Source organism: Myotis myotis, unplaced genomic scaffold (assembly GCF_014108235.1).
Source record: "Myotis myotis isolate mMyoMyo1 unplaced genomic scaffold, mMyoMyo1.p scaffold_m19_p_15, whole genome shotgun sequence".
In the NCBI taxonomy this organism is placed as follows: domain Eukaryota; kingdom Metazoa; phylum Chordata; class Mammalia; order Chiroptera; family Vespertilionidae; genus Myotis; species Myotis myotis.
The window spans coordinates 9,471,142-9,483,314 of NW_023416319.1; the positions used below are offsets into that span (position 1 = coordinate 9,471,142).

General features: G+C 48.3%; 1 protein-coding gene and 1 long non-coding RNA gene across 33 annotated transcripts in view; one reads left to right on the forward strand and one right to left on the reverse strand.

The window, feature by feature from the left end:
- Positions 1 to 4,595, reverse strand: part of TCF7L2 (transcription factor 7 like 2) — a 195,357-nt gene extending 190,762 nt beyond the window's left edge. For all 32 annotated transcript variants that reach the window (XM_036335964.1, XM_036335966.1, XM_036335967.1 and 29 more), the window contains exons 1-3: positions 4,376 to 4,595; positions 4,037 to 4,103; positions 3,716 to 3,840 (exon numbers count right to left, since the gene is read on the reverse strand). In XM_036335964.1, the coding sequence (XP_036191857.1) occupies positions 3,716 to 3,840; positions 4,037 to 4,103; positions 4,376 to 4,564 (381 nt within the window). In that variant the 5' untranslated portion in view covers positions 4,565 to 4,595. The remainder of the gene's footprint in view (positions 1 to 3,715; positions 3,841 to 4,036; positions 4,104 to 4,375) is intronic.
- LOC118669740 lies at positions 3,672 to 4,640 on the forward strand. Its single transcript, XR_004972116.1, has 2 exons — positions 3,672 to 3,751; positions 4,424 to 4,640. It is a non-coding gene; the product is annotated as an uncharacterized LOC118669740 (long non-coding RNA).
- Positions 4,641 to 12,173: the final 7,533 nt, after the last annotated feature.

Below are 12,173 nucleotides of genomic sequence, written 5' to 3' on the forward strand. Positions count from 1 at the left end.
CCTATAAAGATTAGCACAGAATTAATACTGTGGCAGGCAGATTGAAATCTAAACATGTTCCCCATAAATATTTCGGAAGGAGATGAAAAACAATTAGCATAAATACCAAAGAAGGGCAAGACCACCTGTTCTTTTTCAGGGTGATAAGCATTTTATTGTTCTCTATTTAAAATGTAATGACCTGTGTAATTACAGTAATATTACATTGTTATGTAGGGGCTTGGAATGTCACACTTTGAAAAGTGTTGTCAAAACAATCCGGGATGCAGGTGGGGGGTGGGAGGACAACAGGGAAGGACCACCATTAACCCTTCACACTCCAAGGTCTAGCTCTTTTGTATTAGAAAGGATTATGTTGTTTGAATGAGGAGAAAAACATCCATTTTTCACCAGACAGAAAGAGAAGTTGCCGGCTACACAGAACCCCAGTGAATAGGCCCCTCTCGGTTTCCTTTAAATGCCCGATTCCAAGTTCAAAAATGAATTCAAGATGCTGCTTATTTATTTTGTGCAAACTAGTAGCAAACAGCTCCGTGGAAAAGCAAGTAACTTCGGATAAAAGATGCAAGAAGTCTAACAATCAAAAAGCAATTTCAAACCTACCTAGAATTTCGACCACACCACATTCCCACTTCTGGCTTGGCAGGAGGGAATAAGAAAGCAAAATGCAACACTACTTTTTTCCTATCCATTTTAACATGGTAACAGTATTCGCATCTTTAACATACAAATGTTACCACAATTCTAATATTTGCAGGTCTACCAGTTCCCATCTATTTAACTAGACCTCTCTCCTTAATGTGTTTTTGTATTCAAATCTGTCTCTTAAAAAGCTGTTCCTATTACTGTATCAAAGACTAAATTAATGTTATGCAGAAATCTTTGTCGTTTTAAAATAAAATTATTACTATCAAGCTTTATAGCGTCTTCAGCAATTAAAGCATTATTCTTGAGATAATGTATTATTCATCATAAGTTGATTCATTGATACTCCTTACTTCTTTACATTCTTAAATAGAAATGCAGAAATCAGGGATTGAAAGAGTTGGCTTTTCAAAGGATGCAGCTGCTTTACAGGTACCTGATAGGCAACAGAAATGTCGCAAAAACACGACCAACAAGGAGGGTCGGGTATGAATTAAGCATACAGCTAATTTGTCTTTACACCTTGCCTTCCCAAACACCCTCTATGAAGCACTAAGAATTTCAGATAGGCATGAAAAGACCGCTGTCTCGCCTATAGATTCCTCCGGCAGCTGTATCAAATCTGGAATTGCAAGCTGGCCCCTCTGATGGAAGACGTCAGGAGTGACACACAACAGCCTCTCGTCCTCATTTCCATTGCTCCGCTAACCGGCCTAAATAAATAACTTTAATTTCGGAGCACAAAATCTAACCCAGGTAACAGAGAGGAAGGCGGAAGGGGCAGTGCACACGCAGATGTCAGTTGGTGTTTGACATGCAAATACTGAAAACTGCCTACTGAGTTCAGAAATGTCTTCTCAGCCTCCATCTGATGTCACAGCACAAGGCCACCCGCTAGGTCCACAATTAACAGAACTAGACTCTGTCTATTCCTATAACGCCCACAAAGGGGACCGATGGTTGGGAGCCTTCCCTTTCGCACCAGGAAATCATTTCTTTGCCTCCAACAATTTCCCTGCTTCCTAATGACAGCCCAACACCACGGCTCAAGTTTTCGGAGATAGTACGGCCAGACGGCCAGCCCTCACAGCCGGGGAGTTTGCAAAGAGTCCAGAAAGCCAGCAAGTCTGCCGTCCGAGCTTAATATTCAGATGGCCTTTCAGATGGCCAAGTGGATTTTAAAATAATACCATGGTAGGGGGAGGGGAGGGGAGGAAGACATTCTCATGGTGACTTTGGAATGTTGCTTGGTCGGGTTGGTGAGTACACAAACCATCCGATTGTGAGCAGCAAGCTCTTGCCCTCGAGCTCCCAAGAAAAATACAACCAAGCCGGGCTGTGCTTCCCCCCAAGGCCGGGCCCCTGCAGCCTGAAAGCGCTGGCCCTGCAGGAAGAGGTCGGCTGAGCCGCTCTCCCAGCTTCCCAAGCATGCAGAAGCCGGAGCGCCCGGGAGGGGGAATAATTATTTCTCTTTCCTAGCCATAAAAAAATGATCGGTCTAGCATGCCCTTACCATTTTTGCCAGGGCCCAAGAAACAAGTCAAACCTGATAGTTAATATTTTAATGCTTAAAAACACTTGTAGATCTGATCGACTCCCGGCCGGCAAGCCCTAGGGTCATTAGCATCGAATCCATGCCTGTTAAACAGTGGGTGCATTATTTCAAATAGCCATCTCCAGTTACCGAAAAAGAAAAAACAAAAGTACTGTGTGTGTAAATAAGGGGGGGGGGGGGTGCCCAAACCAGAGAAGGTGCAAATGACAATTCCGGAAAACCCGGCACAAATGGCTACAGACTGCGGCTAGGGATTTTCAATCCAGGCTTTTTAGCGGGTGGGGGGAGGGGGTTCAGGGCAAGGGCAGGGGGCCTAGGCCAGTCCGGGAAGGGGGTGAGCCTTATTAACGAATGTCAGCGGTGGGCAAAACAGCCTACGGGAAGCGGCCAGGAGCCTGGCACCCCGAGCGGCTCTAGGGCCTCCAAAGTTGGGAGGCCCACGGTCAGCAGCCCACTCCCTTGAAGGAGAGGCGCCCTGGGCTGCCCCTTTGCACCTTGGGCCCGCAGACCCTGGTGTCTGCCTCCCCTTCCCCAGGGCTCACTGAGCTGGCAAGCGCAGACCCCGCTCTAAGCTCCGAGGCACCAAAATTCCCTAGAAATACAAGTCGGCTCGGAGGAAGCCATCCCGACTGCCCACAAACCCAGAACCCCGGCCGCAGGGGCCTCCCCACCCCGCGCAGGCCGGGGGAGCCCGCGGCGGCCAGCGCGCCGGGAAGCCGAGCCCGCCAAGGCGCCCAGGGCGCTCGCGGCCCTGCGGGGTGGCCAAAGGAGAGCAAGCCCAGAGGCCCCAAGTTTGCAGTGGGACCAGTCTGGCAAGCATGACCTTCCAGGGCAAAGGGGGAGGAGGGCTAAGAGCCGGTGATCAACACTAGAAAGCTAAATAAATAAGCGGCCGAAAGAGAAAGCCCAGGCGCCGCTCCACGGCCTCGGGCTCCGCGCGCGCTCGCTCGCTGGTTTTCAGGTCCAGCACCTGGAGGACAATCCACTCTCTACCCCGCGCGTCGGGCGCAGCCCAGTCCCTGAGTCCCCGAGTCCCCGGCAGCGGCAGCCAAGGGGTTAACCCGGGAAAGCCCAAGACGCCACAGAAGAGGGAAGGAAAAGAGAGAGAGAGAGGAGAGAGAAAAGAAAGAGCCACACAGTCATCTTCCCAGGGTGAAGAAACAAACACCACCGAAGGGGGAGGGGGCAATCAGAGCGCAAAAAAAAAAAAATACTTCTTCTGATTCCCCCCCTCCCCAACAAAGCCCTGCTTGGACAGAAAGGTCTCCCCAACATCACGAGGCAGCAAACTGAAAGCAAGAACATGGCGAAGTGCAAACAAATCCAGTCCACAAAAGGCAGAAAAGTTTGGAGAGTTTCGGGCGGCCTGGGCCACGGGCGGGGGAGGGGAAGCGGGGAGAAGCGGAGGCGGGGAAGGGGGAGGGGAGGGGAGGGGAAGGAGGGGGCAGGGTAGAGGCCGCATGCGGGGCCGGGCGGGCGGGCTGCGGGCGGGGGCCGGGCGCTGGAGGCACTTACGGTTCGGGCGGTGGGCGAGAGCGATCCGTTGGGGAGGTAGGGGCTCGTCAGGTCGGGGATCATGATGAAGGGGTAGCCGGGATACGGTGGCCCCTTAAAGAGCCCTCCATCTTGCCTCTTGGCCGCTAACATGGCGGGGCGGCGAGGGGACGGCGGCGGCCGCGCGGAGCGGGAGAGAGCGGGGAGAAACTTTTTAGAGCGCGGCCCCGGGGCCCGGGCTCCCCGGCCGGGCCGAAGCCAAGCCGGGCCGAGCGGGGCGCGGGGCCCGGGCGCGCGGGGCGGCAGCCCCGGGCGGCTGCGGGGCGCGCGGGGCGTACTCACCTTCTTCCAAACTTTCCCGGGATTTGTCTCGGAAACTTTCGGAGCGAGGCGGAGGCCGTCTTTCCGCCTTCCCGGAGGGATGGAGGTGGGGAGGGCGAGGGGCAAACGCCACGCAGAAGGGGGGAGAGACAGAACCGGCGGGGTGGGGGGTTCGGGGGGGAGAGAAAAACAGGGTTACAAGTTTTCGCCATGGTGGCACCGCGCGCACACGCCGCCCGCCCGGCCGGCCCCGCGGCGCCCCGCCGCCGCCCCCAGCCCCGATTTCTCCCCTGGAAGCAACGTTTGCCAAACCCAGGAAACAGATTAAAACACCCCACCAGCCCGAGGGGCTTTTCCTACCTCGGAATCGGAAGAGCTGTTTTGATTCGTTTCTGATTCATTGACTAGAGACGACTTGACATCAGCTAAATCCCTCTCTGCCGAGGAGTTCTCCGAGCTCTTCTCCTCCTGCTCGCCCTCGTCTTTGAAGGAAATCAGTTCGTCGTTGGCGCCTAGGTCATCTCCTCCACCGCCGTTCAGCTGCGGCATTTTTTTTCACCCACCAGCAGCAATTTTGGAAGAAAAATGAAGGAGGAAGAAAAGCAAAAAAAAAAAAAAAAAAAAATACCCCCAAAAAGTTTTGTTCCCCCCTCCAAAAAAATATTGCAAGAAAAAGACGAGTCCAAGGTGAACTTTTTTTTTCAGCTTTGGGGTCTTTTTCTCCTGGGGAGGGGAAAGAGGGAGGAGGGGAGGGGAAGGGGGGGAGATCTTCTGCACGCGTGAGTTTGGGTTTCTTTTTTCTCTCGTTCCCCGGGATCCGATCAATGTGCAAAAAAATAATAAATAAAAAAGGGGGGTTAAAAAAAAAAAAAAAACACCAACAACAACAAGAAGTCAGATATAAAGAGCAAAGGGGGGGGAAGCCGAAGATACAGGAGGAGCTCGTGCCGCTCGAATTTGAGTGAGTTGAAGTTAGACTGAGAGCTTTTCAGTTCAAAGGCGGCGCTGATTGACAGATAGAAAAAGGGGATCGAAATCCGGAGGAACGGAGTAGTCTGGGAGCGGAGATTATTGACAGGGCGAGAGGAACACACTCGCTTAATGAGATGCCGGGGGGCGGGGCCGTGCGGGTGACGTGTGCATAAATAAACAGGCGGGGTGGGCGGGGCGGGGGCGGCCAACAATGATCCTTTCGGGCGCCGGGAGCGGGAGGAGGAGGAGGAGGGGGCGGGGGCGGAGCGGGGGAGGGAGGAGTGCGTGTGCAGGGGAGGAGGCCTGCGCGGGGCGTGCGACCCCGGGAGTCCGGGCGAGGGGACGGGGACTCGCTCCGGGTAGGGGGTGGCTTCTTCGACAAGACAATGCGGGGTGGGAGAGGAGGGGAAGGGGGTGGCGACCGAGTCAGGAATCCGAGCCCAGGAAGGCGGAAGGAAAGCCCACTTGGGGGGCGGGGATGGGGAGAGGCCCAGAAAAAAAGTGCAGTTTAGAAATATTAGAAATCAGTCTTCAAGAGAGGGGAAAGGAGGGGAGTAGTGTAAGGAAGGGGAGTGTGGGTGGGGGGGAGGGGTGCTCAGGGGTTAATCCCGCAGTGGAATCAGCCACCCCGGGGCAGGATGTAACAGAAGTGGCCCGAAAGGAAGATCCAGCCCTCCACCATCCGCGGGCTTGGGGAAGTGGAGGGCTGGGCAGAGTTCCTGGTCATTGCAGTGAAAGAAACTATTAACCCACGAGGTCTTCCCTCCCTTTTTTGTTGATTAACAGTGAATCAGTTCATTAAATGTTGTCTCACTAGAACAAATATGCCAAGATGACTTTGTATCCAAAAAAGAATCCAATACTGTAGTGTTTGTTAGGGACATTAAAAATATCTTTAAGGAAAAAAATACATGATTCTTTTTAATGTAGTGTTGGGTGTGTGTGTGTGTGTGTGTGTGTGTGTTAACTGACGTCGCAGTTAGTAGGAAATGAGCTAGGATTCAAAGTCCTTTCTGACTTTGGAGGTGAAAAGTTTGGGCGTTAACACCACCAGGGAAAATAAAACTGAAAGTTCACCAACCCCTGGGATCAGAGGTGCTGGAGTCTTCCTCCAAGGGGGTCTGAAATGAAATCCCGGAAAGACTGCCCAAATAATCAAGATGTAGATGGCTCTGGCAGGAAATTGCTAACCAAGTTGATGCTGGAAGACCTCAGGGAGGAGATGGAAAACCTGGGGTTTGGAGCAGGTATTTGTTGATTTTTAGGCACTCTCCTGGGAAGCAGATTGGTTTGCTACAAAACGGGGAACAGAATTATGTTAAAGGGGGAAAGGCCAGGCTTCCAAAACAGTGATGGAGCAAGAACACTCATTTTCTTGCAAATATCCAATGAGAAGTGGGCTGGAAACCAACATGAAAAGGGGACAAAAAGAATCAGGGGGGAAAGAAGAAGAAACCAATAGGAATTAGCAAATTGTTAGAAACAGTGTTGGTGTAGCACCCATGATGCATTAAATTATCCCCCCCCCCCATCCCTAAAACAAATTAAAAAAAAAAAATCTCGCCCTGGCTGGTTTGGCTCAGTGGACAGAGCATCGGCCTGCAGATTTAAGGGTCCCAGGTTCAATTCCGGTCAAGGAAGGGCATAGGCCCAGGTTGCAGGCTTGATCCCCAGTGGGGGCAGCCGATCAGTGATTCTCATCATTGATGTTTCTATCTCTCTCTTCCTCTCCCTCTCTGAAGTCAATAAAAATATATATATTTAAAAAATAAAAATCTCACCTGCTTTTCAGCCAGCCCATCACCACCTTTAAGATTTCCAAAAGAAAAGCAGATTTACCATGTAATATTTAGAGAGTTTGGGATTTCAGCAAAACTGTTTTATAAGCTAAGGTCTCAGAAAGAAGACTACTAAAAATAATGATACCAAGATTGACAAGGCCCATGCATTCCCCTGCAATGGAAGAAATTCACAACCACATTTGCACACTAAACAGTAAGATGCAGGCAAAATAAAAACGTGGTGGGGGGAGAGGAGGGGGGGGAGGACTAGAATCACTGTAACTCCCAACTTTAATATTAATCAGAAAATCAGAAGTCGAGTGAGGAGAAGCCTGAAAAGAAGTAGAACAAATGTGTACATTTAATCAGACAGGATTGAATAGGATACAAAGCACAGGACTAATTAGTCTCAGCAGGTAGGACTAACCTTCAGACTTCATAAATAAATAAGGCGGGCACAGTTTCTAAGAGGGAGAGTGGAGACAGAAAGGGGATTATTTCAAGACACCAAGTAAAAACATGAAGAATAAAATGCTTCACTGTTAAATCCATGTACAAATGGATTTAACAGTTTCCTTTTTTTTAGGTCTTTTCACTTGGTTGCCTTTAGGTTTATACATCTAGCGAATGACCGGTAGCTTTTCACACTTTGCTAATTGTCACCTGTATACTGAGTGTGCCTAAGTCTGTGGACAGCCTAGACTTTCCTAAGGCCCGGTTTAAGGGCTTATTTACTTTAACTGGGACACATTTATAGTAACTCAATTGTATGGCAATTTCTTTCTCCTGTGTGGTGGTATTTTGTTTTTTCATCCAACCCTGATCCGAATTTAGTGGGATAATGAGGTCTTCTATGTCCTTTATAGAGGACTACCTGGATAATAAAAGCTCATAAATATGCTGACTTGAAATGTTAGAGTATACTTATTGTTTTTAATGTCCTGACCTGCATCTTTATCATATGTAAATATAATGGCTTTCTTCTGATGATCAGTAGCCTCATACATTTTGGCATATCCTTATATTTCTCATGCAAAGGCAACTCCTGAATCTTTCTGTCTTTAAATCTCTGATTTAATCAAGCAATTAAAAGTCATTTCATGATAGCACGTGTGTCACATTTAATTTCCGTGCCTCGTGCCATAAAAAGGCTCGGGAAGACCAGCAGGCTCTCAGAGGGGCACTAACCCCAGAGTCTCCGAAAGGGCTGTGGGTGATGTCAGGATGGGGGTGAGGGAAGGAGTTGGGCCTGGAACTGCAATTGGCAGGAATCAAGGTCATGTAATATATTTTTTTAATTAGAAAGTCAAGTTGAGCCCACAAAATGGACATGTAATTTATAGATTTGGTGTAAACTTTTTAATGTATTTTTATTGATTTCAGAGAGGAAGGGAGAGATAGAAACATCAATGATGAATCATTGATCGGCTGCCTCCTGCTTGCCCCCTACTGGGGATCGAGCCCGCAACCCTGGGTATGTGTCCTTGGACCAGAATTGAACCTTGCTGGGACCCTTCAGTCTGCAGGCCAATGCACTGTCCACTGAGCAAACCAGCCAGGGCTGGTGTAAACTTTTAAAGAATGGTTGCTGTGTGTCCAGGCTGAGGCAACTTGGACACTTCTTTCATGGTTTAAACCAGAAGTTCTCAACCTGTGGGTCACGACCCCTTTGGCGGTCGAACAACCCTTTCACAGGGGTCGCCTGAGACCATCCTGCATATCAGATATTTACATTACGATTCATAACAGTAGCAACATTACAGTTATGAAGTAGCAACGAAAATAATTTTATGGTTGGGGTCACAACATGAGGAACTGTATTTAAAGGGCCAGAAGGTTGAGAACCACTGGTTTAAACCAACTTCTCTCTCTCTAGATATTGATGACTCCTGGTCTATAGCAGGGATTCTGAAAGCAGGGAGGAAACGACACCAGTTCTGACTTGACCTTGAATAAAGGGATTTGGTCATCGTGGTATATACACATGGGGGGAGATGCTGTGGCCTCCTCTGCTGGAGGCTGATCCAGGAGTCAGCCCAGGGCCTGAACTCCAGGTAGACTGTCCCTCAGCCTCCTTTTCTTTCTCTGGCTCCTCATCCGCAGCTTCTTCACTTCTCTTTTCACTGCTCCCCTTCAGCCATCCCTCTATTAAATCTCGGTGGATATATGTTGATATTAATAAAAGTAATATGCATAAAAGTAATATGCATAAAGTCAAGTGAATGAGTTACCTTTCCAGGCGATACTTTCTTGTTCATCCCTACTGGGGAGTGTGGAAGGGATGGTCCACTCTCTACAAATCGCCTCTCTGGCATGGGTCCCTCATGGGGAGGGAGGCCAGAGTGCTACGCGCCGTCTGGAAAACGTGCCGGATGGAGACGGCAGAAATAGGCCGTGTGACCTGTGGCCCCTTCGTCTTCACAGTTGAGGCGGATGGACTAGATATTTTTTTAGGTTATTTTTAGCGTTCAGAGGCCATGAGTCCACAGTTTCAGCCCCCACCCCAGTTGTGGAAGAGGCTCGCCAGCAAAACAGACACACCATACTGGAAGTTTGGCTTTGGAATTCAGGAGAAGCGAGAATAGTCTGTTCATATTCACCGGAAGCCGAGAATATATGTTGACAACCATATTCAGCTCCCCCAATTGCTCTGCAAGATTCTACCAAATTACCCTTGACAGTGATGCACACGTGTGTGCGTGTGTGTATATGTGTGTTCTATGTGATTTTTCTTTAAAGGTCCGGGCTTCAAGATGGATGATCTGTTACCCACTCTGTTGTACTTATCTATGCAGGGAGTGTGCTGACTGATGGAAGTCAAAAAAAAAAAAAAAAAAGAATCTGAAAACATAAGGAAGCTATAAAATGGGGAAATGTTTAGAAGCCAAAGTCCTGATTCCATCGTGAGATTTTCTGTTTGCTTTTTGTTCTGCGTGGGTGATGGTTCCTTATTTGGACCTTGAGGAAAGCTGCTCCCTTAGCCAACATAGGAACACTGAAAATTGGACACCTACGAGTTTTCGATTTTAGCAGGAAGAAGAGGTGGGTAGAAAGGGCCCGCTTCATAGCCATCCTTTTGTTTTCCCTGATGATTCTGTCAAGGGATGTGGAAAAGCACACACCCTCTTCCTGAACCCCCGAGGAACACTGTTCTGTTCTGGCATTTCTCTGCAGTGCCCGGCTTGATCACCTTGCTTCAGCTAATGACAGGTCCAGGTAATAAAGTGACAATAATGCCTGATGACCCAAGGGTTAATGGCGAGATGTATGCATTTGTACAGGGTTTCATCACCTGCCTTCATAAGCTGATCACTGCCGCTATCGGCACTTGTGACAGCCTTTCGAAAGACATCAGTCCTCCATAAATATACCTTTCTTATTGACAAGATGTCTTTTAACCCTAATAGTAATGGAAGAAGGCCAATAAATGAAACATTTACTGCATAACTTGCCTTATTTTGGGGTGGTGTACGATTCCTTTCTAGCCTTCTCTAGAAGATGTTTTTCAGCCTAATTTGCTCCCTAGAAATTTCGCTTGCTACAGTTATACGTCTATGACGTTTTATTGCCTGAAGCCAAGTCTGCATAAGAACTTTCTTAAGATATACTTATCCTAATGCCAGGCTACAGGAACCGGCTGCTTTATGCGGAATTATTTGTGCTGCCCTGGTATACAGGGCAGAGACTTCCAATAGGCATTGCCATAGGGGAGGTCTAAATGTTTCTGAGAAGGGGGGAAAAGGCAGTTTTTAAAAGTTACATCTAGGTTGATTTGTAGAAGTCTTTAGAATTAACAGTTGGGTGTATATTTAACATATTAAAATGCCTGAGGTTTTCTTTTCTTTTAAAAAAAATATCTCCAGTGATTCCATTCTTTTTTATGAATCACCCTTGCCTGCTCAGATCCCATTGTTCTGTTCCTAAATGTCACGGGTACCAAAGCCCCCTCCCTAAAACATGGACTCTTTAAAGAGCAGAGACGATGCCAGCCAGCATTGAGCAATCTCACAAGGTGGTTTACGTCTTTTCAAGAGTCAGAGCAGGTGAAATTTGAGGAGAAGACAATAGCATTGTTCCCCCTTGTAATTCATCTAGGCGTGGGCTGACACACCTGCTTCTGGCCAAAAGCATCATGGGATGGAGGAAGCGAAGGATCCCAGGAGCCTCTCAGCTCCAGAGGGTGATGATTTCAGGCTTGGTCCCTGCAGAAATCCACAGCAGCTTTGAGCTCCCGTCTGTCCTTGAGGAAGGACTAACTACGTTGATCAAATGACTGGGGACGATTAGAATCAGCTCGCCCTCCCCCTTGCAGAAGTCCCAACTGTTTCTGTGAGCTCCAATGATGTTAGTGGGTGAGATTTCCTAATGCAACATTCGCTTGAACGGGGAAGGCAAAGGATGATAAATGACGAGCTCTGGGGTCCGGAGTGGCTGTGGATCGCAGTATAGATGGCAGCCTGCAGAGCAGGGCTCAGCAACAAGGAGGGAGGCTTCCGGTTGACTGTCATCTTGAGCAAACTCCGTTTCTTGGTAGCCTGAGGGCACACTGTAAATACCTAGAGCTGGAGGGAAGGCATTCATCGTTATTTCTAAAAGGTTCCAGGATGCTGAGAGTGAGGGATTATAATGACCCAAAACCCCATAAGCAGCACAGCTCCCCTTCCCAGCAGCCCCTCTGGTGGAAACATGGTCTTTAGGTGTGCACTCAACCCCTCATTCTCCCACATTTTCTCGATGGCTGGGGTTCAGGACCCTCTTTTCATAGCACGGACATGCACATTCCTTGCTCTACTGAGCCAAGGAATCAGCTCCTGGAAAAACCCAAGGCCTGGGCCATAAAGAGCCAATGAAGGCCCTACCCACTCTTCCTACTCCTTCCTACCAGAGGTCAGGGGCTGGAGGCCTTGTGAGTGATGGTGTGTATGTACCTGGGAGACCCTCCTAACCCCCTCCAGGCTTTGCTGCCCACCCCCACCCCCAAAAGCAAAGGTGATGACTATCTGGAAACCAGATGGGGTATTTCTTCGGGAAGGATCTCATTTGAATGTCTTTCAGCCTTTTCTTCTTTGAAGGAAACTCACCCCCCTCTGTACAAGAAGCATCTTTCCATTATTTTATTTTTTTATGTTTCAATTACAGTTTACATGCAATATTATTTTATATTAGTTTTAGGTGTACAGCATAGTGGTTAGATAATCATACAAGAAACTTCTTTCTAATGTGATATTCTGGCTGTTCGTGGTGTTATTGTTTTTTGTTTGTTTGTTTTATTTTAGAGAGAGTGAGGAAAGGAGAGACATACACCCAGAGAAACACTGATTTGTTGTCCCACTTATTTATGCATTCATTGGTTGGTTTTTTTGTGTGTTTTTTTAAAAATATATTTTATTGATTTTCCACAGAGA